The sequence below is a fragment of the Ricinus communis genome, chromosome 6 (assembly GCF_019578655.1).
Source record: "Ricinus communis isolate WT05 ecotype wild-type chromosome 6, ASM1957865v1, whole genome shotgun sequence".
Taxonomy (NCBI): domain Eukaryota; kingdom Viridiplantae; phylum Streptophyta; class Magnoliopsida; order Malpighiales; family Euphorbiaceae; genus Ricinus; species Ricinus communis.
This window is the reverse complement of record NC_063261.1, coordinates 6,791,038-6,813,595: the sequence shown is the minus strand read 5'-3', so window position 1 is coordinate 6,813,595 and position 22,558 is coordinate 6,791,038. Positions and strand designations below refer to the sequence as shown.

Below are 22,558 nucleotides of genomic sequence, written 5' to 3'. Positions count from 1 at the left end.
AATCGACTACATTCTGTTATGATTCTATTCTTTGCATGGCTATATTGCCTCTCCCAATGATCTTGCGTACGATATGGAAGTGTCTTTCAATATGTTTGGATTTCTGAAGAGACCAAAGTTCCTTGTCTTATGCAATAGCCCCATTATTGTCACAAAACCAAGGTACTGTTGACTCAATGGTTGGAACCACTCCAAGTTCTATTATGAACTTTTAAATCTAAAGCACTTCCTTTGCCGCATCAGATGCAACAACATACTCGGCCTTTGTAGTGGAGCCTATAGTAGTATCCTATTTGGAACTTTTCCAACTTACTACTTTCCATTACATATACATATAAACCTTAAGATAGACTTTCTATCATCCATATATGATTGAAATCAGAATTTGTATAACCATGTAAAGTCAATTCTCCTCCACCATATGTCAAGAACATATCTTTAGTTCTTTGCAAGTACTTAAAGATATTCTTGACTGCCACTCAATGCTTCTCACCTAGATTAGACTGAAACTTGCTAGTCACACTAACAGCATAGGCAATGTCTGGCTTAGTAGGCAATATAGCATACATTAAAATTCCAATTGCCAAAGCATATGGGATCCTAGCCATCTGATCTCTTTCCATAGTTATCTTTGGAGACATACTCTTAGAAAGATGAATATCTTGCCTAAACAATAACAATCCTCTCTTAGAATCAAGCATGTTGAATTTCTTCAACACCTTGTCTAAGTAAAGACCTTGAGAAAGCCCCATAATCCTTTTCGATCTATCTCTACAGATATAAATTCCTAGAATATAGGTAGCTTCACCTAAATCTTTCATGGAGAAAATCTTTCACAGCTATACATTTATAGATGTCAATATGCCTATATCATTTCTGACTAACAATATGTCATCAATGTAACGTACAAGAAAAGTGATAACATTCCTACTAACCTTACATGGTTCATCCATATTTTTATGAAACCAAACAATTTGATTGTATCATCAAAACGGATGTTCCAACTCCTCGAAGCTTGCTTAAGGCCATAAATGGATCTCTTAAGCTTGCATACTTGATTATGAGTGCCTTTGAATTCAAAATCCTTAGGTTGGTCCATATAGATGTCCTCGATATATCTATTAAGAAAGGCTGTTTTGACATCCATCTGCCAAATCTCAAATCATAGTGTGCAGGAATGGCTAATAAAATCCTAATGGATTTAAACATGGCTACAGGCGAGAAAGTTTCCTCATAGTCAATTCCTTGTCTTTAGCGATACCATTTCGCCACTCGCCTGGCTTTGAAGGTTTAAACCTTCCCGTCAGAACCAATCTTTCTCTTATAAACCATTCATTCCCTATTAGTACTATACCTTCAAGAGGTCTACAAGAACCCATACTTCATTCTTATATATGGAATCCATTTCTGATTTCATTGCCTCATGCCATTTACTAGAGTCAATATCTGATATTGCCTCCTCATAACTAGTAGGATCATCTATATGACCAGCATCTCCATAAATGAACAACTCTTTTGCATTCCAATGGAGCATGCCATATCTCTCTAGTGGATGAGAAATTCTATTAGATCTTCGAGGTAATGTAATGACAGGGTTGATAGGTGCTGGTTCATTGATTGGTTCTTGACTGATTTGCTATTCATATGACACTTCATTGAATTCTATCTTCATTTGGCTCCTACTTTCTTAAATAAATTATTTTTCAAGAAATATAGCATCCCTGCTAATAATAATAGTCATATCAGCAGGAAGATAGAAATAATATCCCTTTGTTTCTTTAGAATATCTAACAAATCTGCCTTTAACAGATCGGGCTTCCAATTTGTCCATTTTTAGCTTTTTCACAAGAGCTGGACAACCCTAAATCTTAACATGTTTAAGACTAGGTTCCTTGCAATTCCATATCTCATATGGAGTTTTAGGAACAGACTTGGAAGGCATTCTGTTCAAAAGGTATAACGTTGTAAAGAGGGCATATCCCGATAAGAAAGTGGGTAAATCAGTAAAGCTCATCATTGGTCGTACCATTTCTAACAAGGTGCGATTCCATCTTTTGGATACACCATTCAATTGTGGTGTTCCAAGGGGAGTAAGTTATGAAACAATGTCATGTTCCTTGAGGAATTGATCAAACTGGCTACTTAAATATTCATCACCTTGATTAGATCGAAGGGCTTTAATATTTAGGCCTGTTTGATTTTCCACTTCAGTTTTGAATTCTTTGAGCTCTTCAAAAGATTCTGACTTGTACTTCATAAGTTACAGATATGCATACTGTGATAAATCATCAATATAGATAATGAAGTAACCTGTACCCACCACGAGCCATAACGTTAAAAGGTCCACATACATCACTGTGTATCAATCCTAAAACATTTGAGACTCGTTCCCCTTATCCTATAAAGGTGATCTTGTCTTTCTTTTTTTTAAGACAAGATGCACATGTCGGATATAGTTCAAAACTAATGGAATTTACTAATCCCATTTTAGCCAACTTAGTGATTCTTTCTTCTGCAATATGACCTAATCTAAGATGCCACAAGTATCTCGAATTTAGTTCTTTGGTTGCTTTGGCATTTATGTTCACATTATGTGTTCCAATTTTATCTACATATAAATTCAAATAATAGAGACCATTAATTAAAGTACCATATGCTATACATTGATTTCCAAAATAAACTTGACAAACAACAAAATTTTCCAAATCAGGAGTGTAATATATAAATAATAAAAGAAAGGATTGCAAAATGATGTATGTAATTATTACGTATATTTAAATTGACTTTTAATGAATTTGGCTAAATAAATATTGTTAGTTGGCTAGAATCTTAGTTTAATTAGGAATATCATAGTTTAGAGTTTTAATTAGAATTTTATTATTTCTAGTTCAATTTTAGTCTAATTAGGAGTTCTATTTAAGTGGTAAGTATTTTTCTTTTTGTAGGTGTTTTTATTTAAGAATTCTAAAACATCATGGATTAGAGTGACATGGCCATGACATAGGCATGCTAGTACCTGTGTCATCTGCTAGAAGAAGAAATTTCAGAAGCACGAACATACTAAGGCCATGCTGCCATGCCAAAAAAGAAGTTAGTGACACGGGCATGATATGGCCGTATCGAAAAACAAAAAATTTTCTATTCAAAATGGACTTTGGAATTCAAGAGCAGATAGATTTTATCCAGGCCTTTCCTATATAAAGAGACATAAAGAATCATTCTAAAGCGGCTGATTGGACGAGAAAATAAGTTCTAAACAAAGATTGAATGAGAGATTTTGCAAGATTTAAGAGTTTAATCTTCTTCATCTTTAATTCTTTAATTATGTTTATGTCTATTGCCATAGCTATGTATGGCTAAACTTCTTTTAGAGTTTAGGATAGGAGTAGCTATTCCATGAAGTGATTGAATATGTTTCTTTTCTTAATTTGATGTTCAGTTAATTCTCCGAGTTGTGCTTATTTTATGTTTTCATTCTTGGCCAGCTTGATTGTATATTTATAGGTAAATTAATCTATGAGAGTTAGGAGAATTTACCAGCTTAAGACTCATAGGACTTAGATCACTTAACTACAAGAGTAGTTGAGCTCTTTGAGGGTAAAATAATTATTAAGGAGCTGAATGAGTTTTGATTAACTTCTTAATCACTAGAGTAGGTTAAACTTTAACATGCTTAATTGAGTTCGAGAGAGTCTTTAGGTATTTTAGAATAATTACCTTTAAATGAAGTCATAATTTTAATAATTTAGGTGTTCATGATTAGATTGGAATAGCGAAACTAAGCATAAGCTCTAAATTTTAATTATTTTATTTTTTTATAGTTTTAATTATTTAGATTTATATTTTATTTATTTAATCATCTTTATTTGACTTGCTAGCTAAAACTATAAGTAAAAATATTAATACTCAATTTACAATTGTCGAGAGAACGATAACTCTTTATATTACATTTCACAGTGCGTGCACTTCCGGGTGTGAAACACAAACACAATCCTTATCTTGTTCTAGCAAAGCAAAAACACAAAATTAAAGTAGAAAAAATCTAACTAGAGGACAACATTTGACAATGACAAAACACCAACATCAGGCGGCCACACAATCCAGACACTTATACAGTTCCATGTATAAGTAAAGATACACTTACCTCGAAGACAGCAGTAGGCAAGTTCACTAGCAGACCCAGAAAACTTCCTTCAATTATCTTCTGTCAGCGTTTCTTCTTACTTTATGTTCATCTAACAAAAAGGTACCACACTATTGTTTTCTACTAATTTATTGCAGCAAGAAAGTATTTAGCAATTAGGGATTAAATTTGGGAATTAGGACTTTTCTATTTGGGTATCTAATTAGGAATTTAGAATCACAATTCCTTTTTCATTTTGGCATACAATGTAAAAGAAAAATGTCAAAAATGCCCTCTGATAATTGCAATAAATAAAATTATAAGTTCTATGAAATTATTACATGGCACCAATTAAGTCTAGTTGTCATAAAAAAACTAATGTGACTTAACTACGAATGGTGCTATGCTCTACCTTGTTGTAATAGAAGGACTTAAATTTCACAAAAATAAAAGTACAAGTTTCAATATCACCGAAAGTGCAGGGGCTAAATTTCAAAAAAGAAATTGAAAGTACAAGGGCCAAAATACGTGTTATTCCTTAACAATATTGATAAGTAAAGAGTTTAGCTCAATCGTCCTTCTTTCTTTTCCTTTTTCCTTGCCTTTGGCATGGTTGTAATTTGCCTATTGAAATATCTCCGAAACCAAATTGAATTTTGAAGTTTCGTAATTGAATCTCCAAATTCATAATGTAATTAAAAAGAAATCTCCATTCTGAACCATTATAATATTTTAGGACAATCCGGTTTGGAAATTTGAGTCTAATAGAACATTTCGTACATAACTGGATAATATAGATTTAGAAATCTTTTTTAATTTGTTTTAAAAAATTAATTTTTTCAATTTAAACCATTTGCAATTAACTTGAAAATCTATAAAAAAAACTTAAATTAAATATAAAAAAAAAGACAAAAATTAATAAAATTGTATGTTACATGCTTGCCTTCAATAACTATATTGTAAACGATATATTATATGCTTACTTCTAATAGAGATGAATATTTTAAAACTTTGACCTATATTTATAGTTTATAGATTGTTATATTTGGGTCGATAAACTTATAATTTAATTAGAATAAAATTGCTTAATTTATTAAGCCTTTTTATATTCAGATTATAAATTTAGACTTAATTAGTTAAACGTGGACCTATATATATATATATAATTTGATTTTTTGGTTTGGTACAACACTGGACAGTCCAGACAGTTCTCAATATAAATAACTAATTAGAGCTAGAATCGTACCAAAAAAATTAATTTAAATATGGTTTGGTTTAGAAAAAGTTAAAAGATCAATGAATATTTTCGATTCAAACTACTTTCGGTTTTTTTTTTAATTATGTGTGCCATATGGATGCCCCTTGCCTTTTTCAATCTCTTTATGACAATGTCTTTTAGGCAGAAAAAGAAAGTAAATATTTGTATAACCAAAAGGATTAGTCCTGCTTTAGCTAAAAGAATGGTAAATTTGGTTGGCAAGGGAGAGTACACCTATTCTTTGTAAATTAGAGTTGGATTCTTATATGGGGGACTCTGAAAGTTTATTTTTGAATGTAATAGGCCGAGGAGATTGTGCCTTAAAATCACCCAAAAAGGAAATATTGATGTGCCAATTTCCGGAAAAGAAATAACAACAATGAAATGTTAACTTCTAAATACCCTTATCAAATAATAGAATATAAAAGAAAAGTACATTTTTGCATATGAGATGTGGAAAGTCATCATACAAAGGTTTAGTTGAGTCTGTCTTTGTCTCTTCTACTTCAGCTCTTATTCTTGAATTTATTCCCTCGTTTCCATAACAAAGAAAGTTTTATTCATATTTTATAGTATAAACTAATGCAAAATCTCTTCTAAAGCTGATGTCAATTCCTTTGTCATTATGTATCAATCCGCGTTTCAACTTCTCTCTCTCTGTCATTAATTCCCTTATTATTTATTATTAATGTTCCTCCTTAAGTATTCAAGATTCCATTTCTTTCGGGGTGTTGTTGGCTACCTGGCAAGTAAGTTTCCATGGGACAGAAAAGCAAAAAACTTTCTGATGAATATGAAGTCTCGGATATTCTTGGAAGAGGTGGATTCTCAGTTGTAAGACGGGGTATAAGAAAGTCTACTACTGGAGAAACAAATCATGTAGCTATCAAGACACTCAGAAGATTAGGTTCATCAGGAATTCCTGGCAGCAACTTTCCGACATGGAAGCAGGTTTCCGTATCCGATGCATTGCTAACAAACGAGATCTTGGTTATGAGAAAGATTGTAGAATATGTATCACCTCATCCCAACGTTATTGACCTTTATGATGTCTATGAGGATCAAAATGGCGTGCACCTTGTGCTAGAACTTTGTTCTGGAGGTGAGCTTTTTGATCGGATTGTAGCTCGGGACAGGTACTCAGAGCGAGAAGCTGCAGCCGTAATTAGGCAGATTGCACGAGGATTAGGGGCGATTCACCAGGCTAATATCATCCATAGGGACTTGAAGCCGGAAAACTGTCTTTTCTTGAATGAAAAAGATGATTCTACTTTGAAGATCATGGACTTTGGATTGAGTTCAGCAGAGGAGTTCACCGATCCAGTTGTCGGATTGTTTGGCTCCATCGATTATGTCTCACCAGAGGCTCTTTCTCAGGGAAGAATCAGTTCCAAAAGTGACATGTGGTCTGTGGGAATAATCTTGTATATTCTGCTCTCTGGGTGAGTGCTTCATTTTTATTGTCACGATCTCACATCTGTTATGTGCCTGACCTTTTATAAGTTTGCAAGACTCCAAATTTCCAGTTGTTCCTTCTTAAATACCCTTTCTTTTTTTGATGTTGAGGTTGAAATTCAATTCCTCTCGTGATCTGCTCAGGTATCCACCATTCATTGCTCAGTCAAATCGGCAGAAGCAACAGATGATCATGGCCGTATGTTTGATTTCACTAGCATTTTCTAATTATAACTTCAGGATCTTCAATTATTCAGAGAAGACAATGCTTTGTACTTGCAGGGTGATTTTAGTTTCTATGAGAAAACTTGGAAAAATATTACTTCATCAGCAAAGCAATTGATTGCTGATCTCCTACAAGTTGATCCTCAAAGGAGGCCGAGTGCTCAAGATGTAAGGACAGTGCTTGCTGACATCTCTTTTTGGTTTTTTTGTTAATCTAACTTTTCATCTTGCAATCATCCGTAATAAGCTTAATTTGACCGATTCTAATCACGGTAACAGGTTCTCAGTCATCCATGGGTGATAGGTGATTCCGCCAAAGAGGAACAGATGGACCCTGAGATTGTTTCAAGACTGCAGAGTTTTAATGCCCGTAGAAAACTCCGTGCTGCAGCAATAGCCAGTGTATGGAGTAGCACAATTTTTTTGAGAACCAAGAAGCTAAAATCTTTACTGGGCACACACGACCTTAAAGAAGATGAAATTGAGAAACTCAGAGTACACTTTACAAAACTGTGAGTAACCTGAGCCTCAGTTTTCCCTCTATAACAGTTGCAATATCCAGATAAATAACCAAAGAAAGAATATTAGTACTTGGATGCTAACAAATATATTTCATAACAGCTCATAAGAATCCATCAAATTCTAATGGAAAAGTATATTTTGGCGACATGCAGATGCGCCAAAGGTGACAATGCCATCCTGTCCGAATTTGAGGAGGTCCTGAAGGCAATGAACATGTCATCGCTGATCCCTCTTGCACCTCGCATCTTTGATCTATTCGACAACAACCGGGATGGAACAGTTGACATGAGAGAGATACTTTGCGGGTTCTCTAGTCTTAGGAACTCTCAAGGAGATGACGCTCTTCATCTGTGTTTCCAGGTGTACAATCTTATCTGTTGTTTTCTCCTCTTTGACAATTGCAACAATTACTTTATGAATTCTTTTTATTGAATGTTAAAATCTCCAAACGAAATTGTATACAAATTGTTGAATGAAAAACTACAAAGTTCTGCAAAAATTATTACTTGAATCAAGCAGAAACATAACTGGTACCATTTATTTCTTCTCCTGTATATTCAGGACTAGATTACTATATGAATTAACAATGCTAATCTTTGCATCAAACACAAACGAACAATTTCTCATTCAAATCTTTTGCCTATAGATGTATGATACAGATAGATCCGGATGCATCACCAAGGAAGAAGTAGCATCCCTGCTCAGAGTAAAGCCGAGCACCCTTGCTCTTTCTGTAGCTTGAAGTTTTAACTCTTTCAAAATTAAATGACATGGAATTTTATTGAGCAGGCTTTGCCTGAAGACTGCCTTCCAGCAGATATCGCAGAACCTGGAAAACTAGATGAAATATTTGATCGCATGGATGCCAACAGTGATGGCAAAGTCACCTTCGATGAGTTCAAAGCTGCTATGCAGAGAGACAGCTCCCTGCAGGATGCACTCCTATCCTCACTTCGTCAACAATAATTTTCTCAAATTCTACTTATGCTTTTGCTATTGCTTTTCTTAAGTTTTCCTTGACCATTCATGTTATGGGCAATAGAAACTATGATAGAATGCGTACTAATCTCTTAATTCGCTACAAAATGACAATCTGTCATTCTAATGGAATACTATACTAGAAGCTTAGAAGTCGGTGAATTCTGACTTAAAATGGATTTCAGTGGAGTAACAAAGAACCTTTGCTACTCCAAGGACAACACAACTGCTGAAGACACAATGCCTATAAATTGCATAGCACACGGCTGGTAAAACATGCTTGTTTACTCGTTCAGCATTTTCTTTGACCTAATAGAATACTGAATTATTTGATCTTCCAAGTGGATGATCCCTAGCCAGAAACTTATTTTTGAGCTCATAAAACGCATTTTCACCGATTTAATGCTCATAATTCATCAACAAAATTGTTGTAGATTTCCCAGTAAAGTGCTATCATTTCACCTTCCACTTGAATATAAACCAGATTTTACATGCCTAACGCAGCCACAGCATTTTGGAAACAGTTCTGAACCCATTCTTCAGTACCATAATTTACAATGTACATCAAATTCAATATTCACCCAATGAAGCATGAATTAATTTAACAGCCTGCATTTGATGCATAGAATTACCGTTTGCAGTTCAACTTTTGGATTCTTATGCTTCTAAAACTTTTGTTCCAAGTATTTCCAAGAAGGAATATGCTTCAGTTGTTAGGAAGAGCAGTATTATAGCTGCCTTCAGAAATTAAATCTCATTAACAAATTAGTACTTATCGTCTGAAGTAGAGCCATGCACATTGTATCAGCCAGCATTCATCAGAATCAGATTGGATGAAGCAATAAACCATACTACAATTTGAAATTTGGGACAGAATAGAAATTCATGTATATCTATCTATTGTGTGAAAGACTGAAAAACAAGATGACGCATTCTACCGAAGAGCAACTTTTCTCGAGAAAGCTCTTTCCACTTATATCAGGAAAATGACGAACTTATCGTTTTGCACTACAATTGACAGAGAGTGGGTGAGTGTGTGTGTCCGAGAGAGAGAGAGAGGGTTGTTTTTCATTTCTTTTTAGGGGGAGGAGCAATCTAATCTAATATGATTGTTATAACTCATGATGTAGATTATGATTCCACCAATTAAGAACCGAAAATTTCACATGAAAAATTAACATGGATAATGATATTGATATGGTTTACTGAATTATAATTTTTGCCCATAATAACAAGTATTGTTGGTAACTTGGATACAATGAGTTTGATTCAAAGATAAATGAAAATTCATGAACTTAAAAATGGGTCAAAGAAAAAGTTTAGGGACTAAATAGGCTGTTCCTAAAATGTTTGTTTTTGACCTAAAATTAAATGAAATACTGAAAACTCCAAGACCGTACAATCCCATAGATAAAGGAAGATTGCATTGATTCAGCAAATCATGTTATAAGAATGACCAACAGATGGCAAATAATCAAACGGGTATTGGGATAAGGTAGTCATTATAAATCATCATCACCATCCATACCTTTGGTATTGGGATAAGGTAGTCATTATAAATCATCATCACCATCCATACCTTTGGTGACTTCACTGCTCCTATCATCAGTACTGTCGTTAGAATCATCAGCCTGATGTGAATCATGCATCACAAAAGTCCGCTCACGGGGAACTGTTACATCCATCCAGCTAATATTCTCGCCCTCCATGGTTGCCAAATCCTCCACCCAGTCTCCCATGTAAGCATCCATAGCTTCTAAGCATATCGGATCAAGGGTACCTCTTGTGTACCTGGATTTAGTTGTTTCTGCTCGCCTACTTGTATGGAAATATATATTTTAAAATAGCACTTTCATAATCCATTAACAGTTCTAGCATATTCATAGAGTTGACTGGAAAAGCAAACAAGTAATGCTAAGAGAATAATACAAGTTAATCAACTTGAATAGCCGGTAGAAGAAAGTATAGTAGGTGGCAAAAAAGTTTGTTAGCAGAACACATTACTTCAGCAGTTGGTTCGTGAAACTGATGTCCAATTTCAACATTTGGAATGACATGATTTGTAGAATATAAACTTTTGAACTATAAATAGGATGGACTGTCACTTGGTTAACTATCATTCTTCCATGTTTCTTGGATTTCAGTTTTGAGACCAAGGCCACTCAATCCAATTCCTCTTCATTATATTTTCTCATTTATCATTGGATAGAAACTAATGGGACTAATATTAATGCCTAACCCTAATCCAATGCAAGAAGACAAAGGACCCAAATAATCATTTCCACATAATTATGGTTTGGCTATATTATTTCATTAACAATGTGACTGTGTATCAGTTCTCAACAATTGGACCCTTTTTGGCCGAATCCCCATATTCCAGTGTTTCAAGTTTTGGCAGGTCAAATGCTAGGACACTCCCACCTTCTATAGCCCATTTAAGTTTAAATAGCAGAGCCAGGAAATTCATATTATTGAAAGAAGGAAAATTACCTCTCTTGAAGGTACAAGTTATAGTGAACAAATGTGAGGTCATTCAACCTTTGGTGCTCCAATCGGTTTCTCTTCTTTGAATGGGTACGTTCAAACATGCTCCAATTCCTCTCGCATCTTGTAAGACTGCAGGTTTGACTTAAAATCCTAATAGCTAATCGCTGCAGGTCTGGGTAATCAGCTGCATAGAGAGACCACCAAGTAGCTGTACAATACACAGACCAACTTATTAGTTGTATAATAGATAAACCTATCTAATAGCTGTATAATCTTTAACTGTATGAGTAAAACTTGATTCTACCAACTTTAACACAGCTTTTAACCTGGTGCTAATGATTCTCGACCTCGTAATGCCATAGGCCGACCAAAATCCCCCACAGCTTCCTCATAGAATTTTATCTGGCTTGTAATCGTAACTTGAGCAGACAAATTAGGCTCTAAAGTTTCTATGCAATCAAGTAAACCTTTTTGGATGAATTTGTTGGAAGAGAAACTGGGGTTGTAAATTACAGATGGATTAAGATAGTGCGCTGCCGCATGAAGAGGACTGTGGAAATCTTCTTGCCAAACATGATCAATAACCTTCAAGTAAGATAAGTAATCTGACTCCTTATTGTTAAATCCCACAACAATGCTTTTTTTTGCTTTCTCTATTGCATCATATATATAACCCATAGATGGTTTATCTTGGCAGTCGATCAGGTGTAAGACAGAAAGAATTGGCTTTGCAATAGTCAAAGTTTGGTCACAGAGCGACCAGAAACGTGGATCCACCAAAATTTCAGCCACCTCAATTCCTGCTCTTTGCTTAGGGAAAGATGACTGCATCCAAGAAGCACTGGTAAACATCTTGTGCAGATGATCCTTTAAAGATACAATGGTTTGCAGTGTCAAGAAGATGGAAGCAAACCGTGTCCTTGCAAGTTGGATAATATCCTTTCCACCAGTTCTCTTCCTCATCAGATTGAGGACCCAAGAATTGTTATAAATGAATTGAGTTAATCTTTTTGCTTTTGCCAAAACCTCTTTAATTCCATCACTTTCACCAATTTCCTCAAGCATTAGGTTGATGCATTCTGCTCCACAGGTGCTGCAGAAAAAGGTTTTGTATTTCTCTGCTAATAGTTTTCCAGCATTTTTGTAAGTGGGAACTGAATCTGTCACAAAATTGACAATATTTTTCAGACCAACTTGTTGAACAACACTATCAAATAAATTAAGGAGTGCCTCTACAGATTTTGTGATACCCGATGCATCCACAGATCTTAAAAACATAGTACCCTTAGGACAATAAACAAAAAAGTTTATGACTGTGCGATCTCTTCCATGCATCCACCTGTCAACTAAGACTGTACACCCGGTCACTTCCCAAGACTTCCTCAGTTCTGAACAGTATTCCTCAGCATCCTGGATGCACCTGTTCAGTAATTTACCCCTCAAAGAAGTATAAGAAGGCATCTTATAACCAGGGCCTGCAGCAATAATATTATCTGCCATCTGCTGGAAAAAATATGAATTTGCTGCAGTGAATGGTATGCCAGCTTCATAAAAGAATCTAGCAACAGCAACATCTGCTAGTTCTATGTTCTCTGGGGGAGCAAAGCTCTGGCAGATGGGTTGAGTAATAACGGAAGTAGCCATTGAATAATTTTGCTTCTTACGTCTTTTTGTTCGCTTCGAAATCCCTTCCAAAACTTCTTTATCCCTTCTCCTGCTAGCTTCTTTCTGCCCTGAACCCAAGTTAACATCATCTTCTTCTCTATCGCGCAAGTACAACATATAGGAATTCTTGCTACCATTCGCCTCTTTCTGCTTTTTTAACCTCTCCAAGACCTTGAAACCCAAGTGTTGTTGAATCTGAACCTTAACTTCTTCTGGTACGTCTTCACATGGAGCTACATTGCCCCTTTCTCCAGCCAAATGTTGCTTCAGTCTGGAAATTCCACCACCAAGAAATATTTTATGACAGTATTTACACTTGATCTTTTGTCGGCCACCATTGACCATTGTTCCATGGGCCCAACCAGGATCGGTAGCCCGTTGGGGAGCCAAACTCTAGTGTAAAAGAAAAAAAAAAAGGCAGAAGTGAGAAGAGGAGGACGTGAAACGGGAGATGCATAAGAAATTTATCTGGGTTTGAGCATGAATAATCAATCAAGACATAAAAGCTCAAAATAAAGCCAAACATACGTTGCTCACTTGAGTATCTTTATATTGCATAGCTGGGAAAGTGGCAAAAATTTGTCTGGCGTGTCCACCATGAAAGGCCAATCTCTAGTGAAGAGTGAGAGGATGTGAGACCATATAAATGAAGAAATAAAAGAGCAAGTGAACAGATGAATCATTTGCAGACGCAATCATGGAAGAGTGAACAATGCAGATTATTGTCAGCAATAAACAGACAAAGGTGCTATAGAAAATGAATTGCAACTCTGGACTACAAAATACACAAAAGAAATGATGAGAACTCCAAAGAAGAAGATTAGCAATAGTTAATGTGTTAATCAAACAGATCAAAGAAAAATTATTCTAAAAGAAAACAGACAGAATAAAAATTGTAAGAAACAACATAGATTGCAATTCCAATGATGAATCTACCTAATTGACTTCCTCATATCTTCTGTTATTTAGTTGATAAATCACAGTTCTATTTTACTATTAAACCAAACATCTAACTCTACTACTACAGCTAAATCTTAGCTTACACTGATTTCAAAAATAATGATTTTAAATATAAAAAATGAAATTTTCATTTTCAATAATAATGAAAAGAAAGTCGCTTACTTTAGGGAACTTCCAATACAAAATATCGGATTCGTCCGCCGACACAAGTAGAAGAAAGGAGTGAGATTCTATGGGAATCGGGCCCGGATAAAAAACACGAGTTTTTAATTTCTTTAGTGGCTAATGAATTTCTATCGGCGAAAAACAGAATTACCGGAGACTCGGTAGAAAGAAACAGATTTGTAATGAAATGGAGTGACATTTGGTTTGTACGGTGTTGCTTCCTAATGCTCTCACTCACGTGCTTTCCTGTTTGTTAATTTCTACACTTAATGTGAGGCGTTTTTTTTTTTTTTTTCTTAATTCGCCCAATTTTAGTGTATCCAATTAAGTTTCGAAAAAAAGATTTAAGTGAATTATTTGTTACAATTCTTAAATTTTTAATAATTTTACAAAATTGATAAATTTAGAAATAATTTTCACATATTTTACTCTAAAAAATTATATATATATATATATATATATATTAACAGATTTTTATTGATTTTTATAATATCTATTATTTAATTTTTTAAAAATAAAATTAATTATTCTTTTTTAAAATATATAGTTTAAGCTTTATTTCATATAATATTATCTGCAACTCTATATATAAGTCCATATTATTTATGTTTAAATTTTCTACTTTACATGAACATATTTTTTGTCAAGATAAATTTTTTTTAAAATTATTTTACCATAATTTGTCTCAAATTAAACCATCAAATTCATGTCATACTTGTTATATTTTGTTTATTATTTATTTGATAAATACATAAACCGATAATAATTACGGTTACTAATTATTTAATAAATACCTAACCCAACAACCATCATACTTACCAATAGAAATAATTATTCAAATATTCTTCTTAATAAAAACTAAAAGTCTATGGTGGGGTTATTTACTTAAAATAATCTTTCAAAGATTATTAAATTCTTTATTTGAAATTCATATTTTTTATAAGGATCCTTTTTAAAATTAAAGTAAAAGCTTTTAATTATTTATTTTTGAGATAAGTACAAAAGAGTATAACTTTTAGTATTTATTTTTTTTTCAGACAAAAAGATGTATGTGGTTATAAATTGTGACAAAAGAAAAGTATCTCAATATTAAAAAGTCTCAATTTGTAAGGATTCAGTCATCTTCACTCCAATCAGCCATCATTATCATGTTATCCGTGTTTGATAACATGAGTTTGGAAATTAGCAACTCCTAATTTCAATATTTGATCATGAAAGAGCGGTTGAAGAAGTTATCAATTTGATAAAATCAATTTAATGGTCAAACAATGATGTTTTTAGTTATTAAGCTCTAAATTCATATTATCAAACATAAGAAATAAGATAATGATGGCTAATCGGAGTGAAGATAACTAAATTCTTATCAATCGATACTTTTTAACGGTAAAATACTTTTAGTCACTATTTTTAACCACATATTTCTTATTTTCTAAAAAAAAAACATATATTAAAAGTTGCTAAATGGTGAAACCACATGGTATTTTTTTATATTTCTCTCTTTACTTTTTTATTTATGAGTATAAGAAGATATTATTAATAAGTAATCTTTAGCTTTTTAGTTTGAACTACTAATCGCTTATTTTTTTAAGATGGAGAAAATAATGAAGAAAAATGAAGACGAGAATGCAAGAGAATTTGAAAAGAAGAAATATGAGTTTTCAAAAAAAATCTATTGAAATCTTGAGGAGAATTGAGAAAAAATTCTTGACAATTTCTATTCATAAAAATGCATAAAAAGTCAATAATAGTATATAAAAGTTTATGTCTATAAAAGTCAATAACTTTTTGAATACTAACTTACTTTTATAGACTTAGTAAAAGTTATAATTGAATATCCCATAATTTCAATAGATTTTTCTAAAGTCTTTAAAAGTTAATGCTAAACACTCCATAACTTATATAGAGTCTTTTAAAGTTAACATTGAATACACCCGAAATTTTAAATCCATCAAGTCTTTGATTCTTTTAATTAAATACACCCTCCTGAAATCAAATCTTTTAAGTATTAAATACTAATTGGATAAGGTCGGTTAGGTCAAACTGCTGGCTTTTGATCCAAACCCTCCGAGCAATACGGAACCTCGTCAAATTAGCTCGCCACGATACCTCAAGGCACATTATTTGAACTGTCGGAGAAAGCTCGCCTAAACCTATGAATAGAACAGAAAAACTGTGATAGTAATATAAAACTCCTCAATGACGTCACCAAGCTATAGAATAACCAATTGTCCCTAACTACTAGGCGGTTATAACAAAATTAGCGAGTTGGCCTTATCCTTAACAAAAATAAATATTTTTCTCTCTTTTTTGAGCCATCATCTCTAATCATCAAGTATAAATATCCTTATTTTTCACATGAACAAGGCATATTTTGCACTCTTTTTCGATTATTATCCTGTTAAATTCATCTTTCATTCTAACTTGATCATCGGAGAGCCAATTTGGATATAGAGGCTATTGGCTCACTGACCCTTTCTTGTTCCCCTCTTGACAGGGTAGCTCCCATTAATCTAACCCTAGTTGTAGACGAATCCATCAATTACAGTTTATGGAAAACTCAATTTTTCTATTTCCTTTCACTTTATTGATTGGTTTTGTATAAAGTAATAGCAAACTAAGAAGACAGCTCTAGCTAGGACCCACCACCCCGGGGTACTCAAGTTATATCTAGGTACTCTACCCTACCTGCTTTGTCTATCCCACCATTAGGAACTATTATGAACCCTTCCATTGATAGCACGATCAGAATAATACTTTCCATACCTAAATTCCCCAGCATCTATAGTATGGTAGCTTCTCCTTCCCACGTTAGGGCCTCTTTTGCAACCACAAATACCTACACCTCACCCAAAGTATTAATCCCACCACTTAAACCAACTATCCCTTATACTTCCCAAGACCCTCAGGATATGATTATGGGGGTGATGCATGCAATCCTAGGGCAATTCTAATCGCAACTAGCTCAAATTTTAGCAACATGCATACTTCCCCCTACCGGTCAGCCAAATTCCTATCTTGAATCCAAATATCAACCTAAACCAAACACATTTCAACCTAGCCACCTCCCAAAACCTAATCAAAATAACCAGGCTAGAGAGGACCAATAACAAATTCCTCGTCGAGAAAATAATAAGGAAATAGCAAAATCTCATGCTACTCTAAAATCCAAATCAGATGAGAACTAGACATATGAAATCTACAAGCAAGTGTAGAAGGCTTTGAGGAGAAGAGAGGCTGAGGAGGCCGTGGAATAGTACATGGACCAGGGATCCCCCCTAGTCGATTCCATTTTGATGGAGAAATTTCCCACTAAGTTGTGGTTACCCTAGCTCGATACCTTTGACGGAGTTGGCGATCCTGGAGTCCATTATCCAAATTCAGGAAAACCATATAATTATTCAATGTGTCTAATGCAATCCTATTGCCGAGTGTTTCCTACTATGCTGATGGTCTTAGCTTAAAGGTGGTACAAGAAATTAGGAAAAAGCATGATTTTGTCTTTTGATAAGATGTAAAATATTAGCATCCATTTTTCAGATTCAAATATCGAGAGAATTATGAAAAATCTGAAGATGAAAGTACTGCCTTTCTCGAGTCTCGAAAGGTTAAAGATGGGTGAATCAAAGTTAGGTTTGCAAATAATTGACCTAGAATTACTTTCTATAATCAATTTACACTTAATTATCAAAGAAATTAAGTTTTAAGAGGTAGAATGATGTGCGTAAAATACACACATCTAAATGAGATTTTTAAGATTGATTTTATGGACATTTGGATGTGAATTGGTCCCAACACTCACCCTATACGTCTATTTGTGTGCATTAGGTTTAAAAGAAGTCAAAGAATGATAAAGGAAAGAATTGGAGCATAATTGGACGTCAAAGCTGTCGAAACAAGCTAAGTATGCGCATGAGGAAGCTGAACATGGCTATGTTGGTTTCAACACTGGCCGTGTTCCCAACACGGGCACCAACACGGTCATGTTAGGTGCATCAAATATCAAAGAAGAAGAAGTTTTTAGGGAGCACGGCCACAAAGAGTAACACGGGCATAAACACTAGCCTGTGTTGGGAACACGGGAATCAACACGGCTGTGTTGGCTGCGACAGGGGGAATTAATTAAAGGAAAGAAGAGAGGAAAGAAAGAAAGAGAGCGGGGGAGAACGTCCCAAACCCTAATATTTCTCTCTCTAAGGGTTTTCTGAGTTAGAACCAAGGGAGAAAGAGACTTGGATCAAGGTTTCAATCAGATTCCCTTCAAAGATTGAAGATTGGGCGAGGTTCGTTGATTGGTTTTCAAATCGAGCAAGAGAAATAAAAATCGATTCAATTCGAGCAAGAGGAATTGGGGCTGTTTACTCTCATCCAATGGTGTAATCGGGTTTCTCTACCTTTACTCATTGTTGTAATTGAATTCTTGTAGATTTTGATAATGAACATGATTAGCTAGATTGATTAAATCCATTGGGATTTCTTTACTATGTTGGCTTAGTATTATATTGTTGGATTGTTTGAGTCAGTTCTGTATTCTTCTTGCTTTCAGTATTAATAAGATAATGCATTATTCATGAGACATTGTGAATTGTGTGTTTAGATTGTTTTGTGTGATTGAGAAGTCCATTTAGCAATTGAAATTTTAAATAGCAAGAACTGGTTAATAATCGCTTAGAGATAAGAATAATTAACTAGTCGGATTAAGAATTAACAAAGCTTAATAGAGGCGGATTAAAGCTTAATGCTAATTTAAGAATCAATTGTTAGGAAGAGATTCTAACTTTAGGTTATTAGGTTTAGGAATTCGGTTATCTCGAGAGAGAAACCGAATTCGGTTAAGAATTCATCCACGGGTAGCATTATTAGACTCACCAATCCTCTTATCTTTTGTTTGATTGCCAACTAGTTTAGGTTCCCCTTGGGTTTGCTTTCCTGTCTTGGTTATTTTATTTATCAATTACTCCTGCATCTCCCTTAGAACTTAGCTTGTAGCTATTAGTTAGTTTAGAAAGTATTCATCACTCATTTTAGGTTAATATAACAAAGAACAAAGGAGTAACTTTGGGCTTTCACTTTCCCGAGGAATACGACCTTGATACTCGCCATTAGTGCTAGACTGCATCGATAGATACACTGCTTTAGATTGTAGCTAACACAAGTAGCACACATCAAGTTTTTGGCGCCGTTGCCGGGGAATTATTTGAAAACTAGAATGAAATTTGCTATTTCTTAATTTAGCCCTTTTTTTAATTTTATTTTATGGTTTTTATTATTTATTTATTTATTTTCTTTTAGTTATACATATTTATTTAGTTAATCTTATGATTCGGGTAGTGGATGATAAGGAGGTTCAATGCTAAACTCTTTGTATGGCACATTGGAAAATGGGATTAGAAACCAAGAAAATGCTAAAAATTAAGATACCCGTGCATCTTTAGAAGCTCGAGTAGAATCGTTTTGCAGGGCTACCGATCAACTCTCCACTCCTATCCTTTCATCTCAAGTTTTTTGTGAATTTTTTTGTGGTTTACATTTGACTAATGATTATTCATTGTGTAGTGATTTTACTCATTGTTCTTATAACTGTGAACAGGTGAATTATACGGGCAGTTGGCCAAATGACTCGTATGGAAGCACCTACAATCAGGAGTGCAGCACTCATTCACCCTTTGGATGGAGCTTAGATGGCCAAGAACCATTAGGATCTCAACAACCACATCAACAGCCTAATCTTACACCTTCAACTCAAGATGAAGAGTTAGTGTCAGAGGAGCTGATGATGAGGTTCTTTACAAGTCTTGAGGATAGATTCCAACAAACAGACATGATACTTGAAGGTCAACAAGCCTCGATTGAGAACATAAAGCATCAAGTAGGCTTGATCTTCAAGTTATTAGCTAAAGAGCAATTGGGAACTCCATCATACGCTACTGAATCCGAGGAACACTTGAGCGCCGTCACTTTGCATTCAGGTGAGAATTTTTCTGGGTTATCTATTATGTTTGACGATGATGCTTCTGTGCAGGACGACTCTTTGAACATGGAGATAGAACCAGAAAAGGAAGAGGCAAACATGATCCCTCTGAAAGACTACCAACAGGAATGTACAGTTGATGATGCTGAGTCGCAGTTAGAGGAATTTTTAATGGATTTTCCATAAGTCCTTTCGATGATGGAAGATGAACACGAGTTATCCAATGAAGAAGTCTTGGAGGAGCTCGAATTTCTTTTAGCAAGTGAACCAAGCCAAGGACTGGAGAAAACCATTAACGTTCCTGAAGAAATTGCCCAACCGTCGATCCTTCCAATTGGTGAAACTTCAACTTTCAAATTGGAAGAGCCCCTAGAGCATGATGACTACGTGCAATTATACGAGGAGCGAGTCTTGCCCATCATACTGGCAGCTTGCTTGACAGTCGGGAAGAGGAAATTGATGATTATCCCTCTAAGCGGATACTTGAAGCCATTTGCTTGGAAGAAGGATGGATAGTCATCGATCACGCCTGTTTGCTTTTCACCATGAGCTAAAAAGACTCATCACATAAAAAAGAAGCGCTTTTGGGAGGCACCCCAATTTTTATCTTTAATCTCTAATATTTTAACCTTTTGTTCTAAAATATTTTATTAGTTTTAGTTTTCATATTTTATTTAATTTTTATTTCAGTTTCAATTTTAAGTCTTTATTTTATTATTTGCAGCCACTCCTCTACCACAGACTAGCCAATGCCCTTATATACCTGCTGATGCACCTCTTTTCACTCCGGAGCTATAGTCAGGGCAGTATTAGTTCTTTTTCCTTTTTGATTTCTTATATTTTGTACACTGGGGACAGTGTGTCCTTCAAGTGTGGGGTGGGTGATATTTATCCCATCTCAGTTATTTGTTTATTCTTTGTGCAATTTTTTGTAAAATTTTGAAAACTTTCCACTTTGTTTTTATGCTCTTACTGTTGACTTGCTTTTGAAATTCTGTTTATGTCCATGTGATCGAATAAAACTGATAGTGTTGAGTTTTGCGAAAGAATGTAAGATAATTAGTTTGAGTTTTGCACTAAGTTGCTTTGGTTTATTTAATTCTGTTTTGATGATTTTTATTTGCAACCCACTCAAAAGCACACTTGTGAGAAATTGAGCCTAAATTGTAAGCATACACTTTATATGCTTGTATTTATTTCTTGTTGAGAGTGCCAATTACTGTCTTTACTTTTAGAACTTGCTCGGTAATGCTTATGAGGGCCACAAGGAGAGTTTAACACTTTGGTATGATAGAGGCACTTAGCTTTTTCATTCTAGCCAAATAGCCTTCATTTGTTTATTGATTCTGTAGATAACCCCTTCTTTCACCATTTTTTTTATCATATTCCATTACCACTTAGTTTTATTCTACTTTGGGTTATGATTTTACATATGAGTTGTTTTTATTGGGAATTTTTGTCTTGGGAATAGTGTGGAATCTTGTAGCAGCTTTCTTCAATGCAAAAGAAATTCACTCTATTATGTGAATGTTCTCCCTTATGAAAAAAAAGAGAAAAAAAAAAGAAAAAAAAAGAAGAAGAATCGAGGGAAGGGTGATGAAAAGAAAGGAAGTAAGTGAGCTAATTGTTTAATTGCTTTTCGGAGTTTACATTTTGACTTGATTCCTATTTCCCACCTTAGACTACTATCCATTGTTTACCCCTTGTGATTATTGTGACTTGTGTATAGGTCATGTATTTCATTGCAGAATACCATAGAATCAACCTTGACCAAATTTACCTACCCCTACCTATTCCATTACAACCCTTATAAAGACCTCTTGACATGGTTGTTGACTCTCCATAAGTGGTAGGAGTAGGATTTAAGAGCAAGCATATAGTAAGTAAGACAATAGTTGATGCATTGAGCGATTAAACACTACCCTTTAGACACTTTGAGTGATTTAGAATGAATATGGTGAGGAGTTGGTTCTGAATAATTTTGTTGAGACAGTATTTTGCGAATTATTGGCATCTTCGTTGTGATACTTGAATTGATTGCTTCGTTTCTTTTTGTTTGACTTACGCTTGTTAAGGATATGTGCAAGAGCTCTCTAGCTTGTCTGTCAGTTTAAATGTTGTTCCTTAGTGGTTTATTTTCCTTATTTTACTTTTGATTGCTTGAGGACAAGCAATGAGCTAAGTGTGGGGTTATTTGATGTGCGTAAAATACACACATCTAAATGGGATTTTTGAGATTGATTTTATGAACATTTGGATGTGAATTGGTACCAACGCTCACCCTATGCGTCTGTTTGTGTGCATTAGGTTCAAAGAAGTCAAAGAATGATAAAGGAAATAATTGGAGCATAATTGGACGTCAAAGCTGTTGAAACAAGCTAAGTATGCGCATGAGGAAGCTGAACATGGCCGTGTTGGTTTCAACACTGGCCGTGTTCCCAACACGGGCACCAACACGGCCATGTTGGGTGCATCAAACATCAAAGAAGAAGAAGTTTTTAGGGAGCACGGCCATAGAGAGTAACACGGGCATAAACACCAGCCCGTGTTGGGAACACGGGAATCAACACGGCCGTGTTGGCTGGCGACAGGGGGAATTAATTAAAAGAAAGAAAAGAGGAAAGAAAGAAAGAGAGCGGGGGAGAACATCCCAAACCCTAATATTTCTCTCTCTAAGGGTTTTCTGAGTTGGAACCAAGGGAGAAAGAGACTTGGATCAAGGTTTCAATCGGATTCCTTTCAAAGATGAAGA

General features: G+C 34.7%; 2 protein-coding genes across 8 annotated transcripts; one reads left to right on the top strand and one right to left on the bottom strand.

Moving 5' to 3' along the window:
- The first annotated feature begins 3,970 nt into the window (after positions 1-3,970).
- LOC8289330 (calcium and calcium/calmodulin-dependent serine/threonine-protein kinase) lies at positions 3,971-8,649 on the top strand. Of its 3 annotated transcripts, none has more exons than XM_048375726.1 (8): positions 3,971-4,246; positions 6,093-6,823; positions 6,981-7,035; positions 7,119-7,229; positions 7,341-7,573; positions 7,736-7,943; positions 8,230-8,289; positions 8,373-8,649. In XM_048375726.1, exons 2-8 carry the CDS (start codon positions 6,141-6,143, stop codon positions 8,547-8,549), a joined length of 1,527 nt encoding a protein of 508 aa, XP_048231683.1. In that variant the 5' UTR covers positions 3,971-4,246; positions 6,093-6,140; the 3' UTR covers positions 8,550-8,649. The 3 variants fall into 3 exon arrangements, with proteins under 3 accessions (XP_048231683.1, XP_048231682.1, XP_002512205.1); XM_048375725.1 differs by having other exon boundaries at positions 6,085-6,823; XM_002512159.4 differs by lacking the exon at positions 3,971-4,246 and having other exon boundaries at positions 5,473-6,823.
- A 1,099-nt stretch (positions 8,650-9,748) lies between these two features.
- LOC8289331 lies at positions 9,749-14,085 on the bottom strand. 5 transcript variants are annotated; one of them, XM_015729134.3, is made up of 5 exons: positions 13,836-14,085; positions 13,251-13,325; positions 11,375-13,106; positions 11,052-11,256; positions 9,749-10,379 (listed from the first exon to the last, which is right to left on the bottom strand). In XM_015729134.3, the coding sequence occupies exons 2-5, from the start codon at positions 13,269-13,271 to the stop codon at positions 10,115-10,117; spliced, it is 2,223 nt and encodes a 740-aa protein (XP_015584620.1). In that variant the 5' UTR covers positions 13,272-13,325; positions 13,836-14,085; the 3' UTR covers positions 9,749-10,114. The 5 variants fall into 5 exon arrangements, with proteins under 5 accessions (XP_015584620.1, XP_015584615.1, XP_015584619.1 ...); XM_015729129.3 differs by having other exon boundaries at positions 13,242-13,325; positions 13,836-14,084; XM_015729133.3 differs by having other exon boundaries at positions 9,749-10,376; positions 13,242-13,325; positions 13,836-14,080.
- Positions 14,086-22,558: the final 8,473 nt, after the last annotated feature.

Bases quoted from the DNA above. Each gene is read 5' to 3' on its own strand.
- LOC8289331 (XM_015729129.3), bottom strand. From the start codon at position 13,271: ATGCAATATAAAGATACTCAAGTGAGCAAC. The intron at 13,107-13,241 runs GTATGTTTGGCT...CTTTTACACTAG, and splicing joins AAGATACTCAAGTGAGCAAC to AGTTTGGCTCCCCAACGGGC. The intron at 11,257-11,374 runs GTTAAAAGCTGT...TGTATTGTACAG, and splicing joins TCGAGAATCATTAGCACCAG to CTACTTGGTGGTCTCTCTAT.
- LOC8289330 (XM_048375726.1), top strand. From the start codon at position 6,141: ATGGGACAGAAAAGCAAAAAACTTTCTGATGAATATGAAGTCTCGGAT. The intron at 7,574-7,735 runs GTGAGTAACCTG...GGCGACATGCAG, and splicing joins AGAGTACACTTTACAAAACT to ATGCGCCAAAGGTGACAATG. The intron at 8,290-8,372 runs GTAAAGCCGAGC...TTTATTGAGCAG, and splicing joins AAGTAGCATCCCTGCTCAGA to GCTTTGCCTGAAGACTGCCT.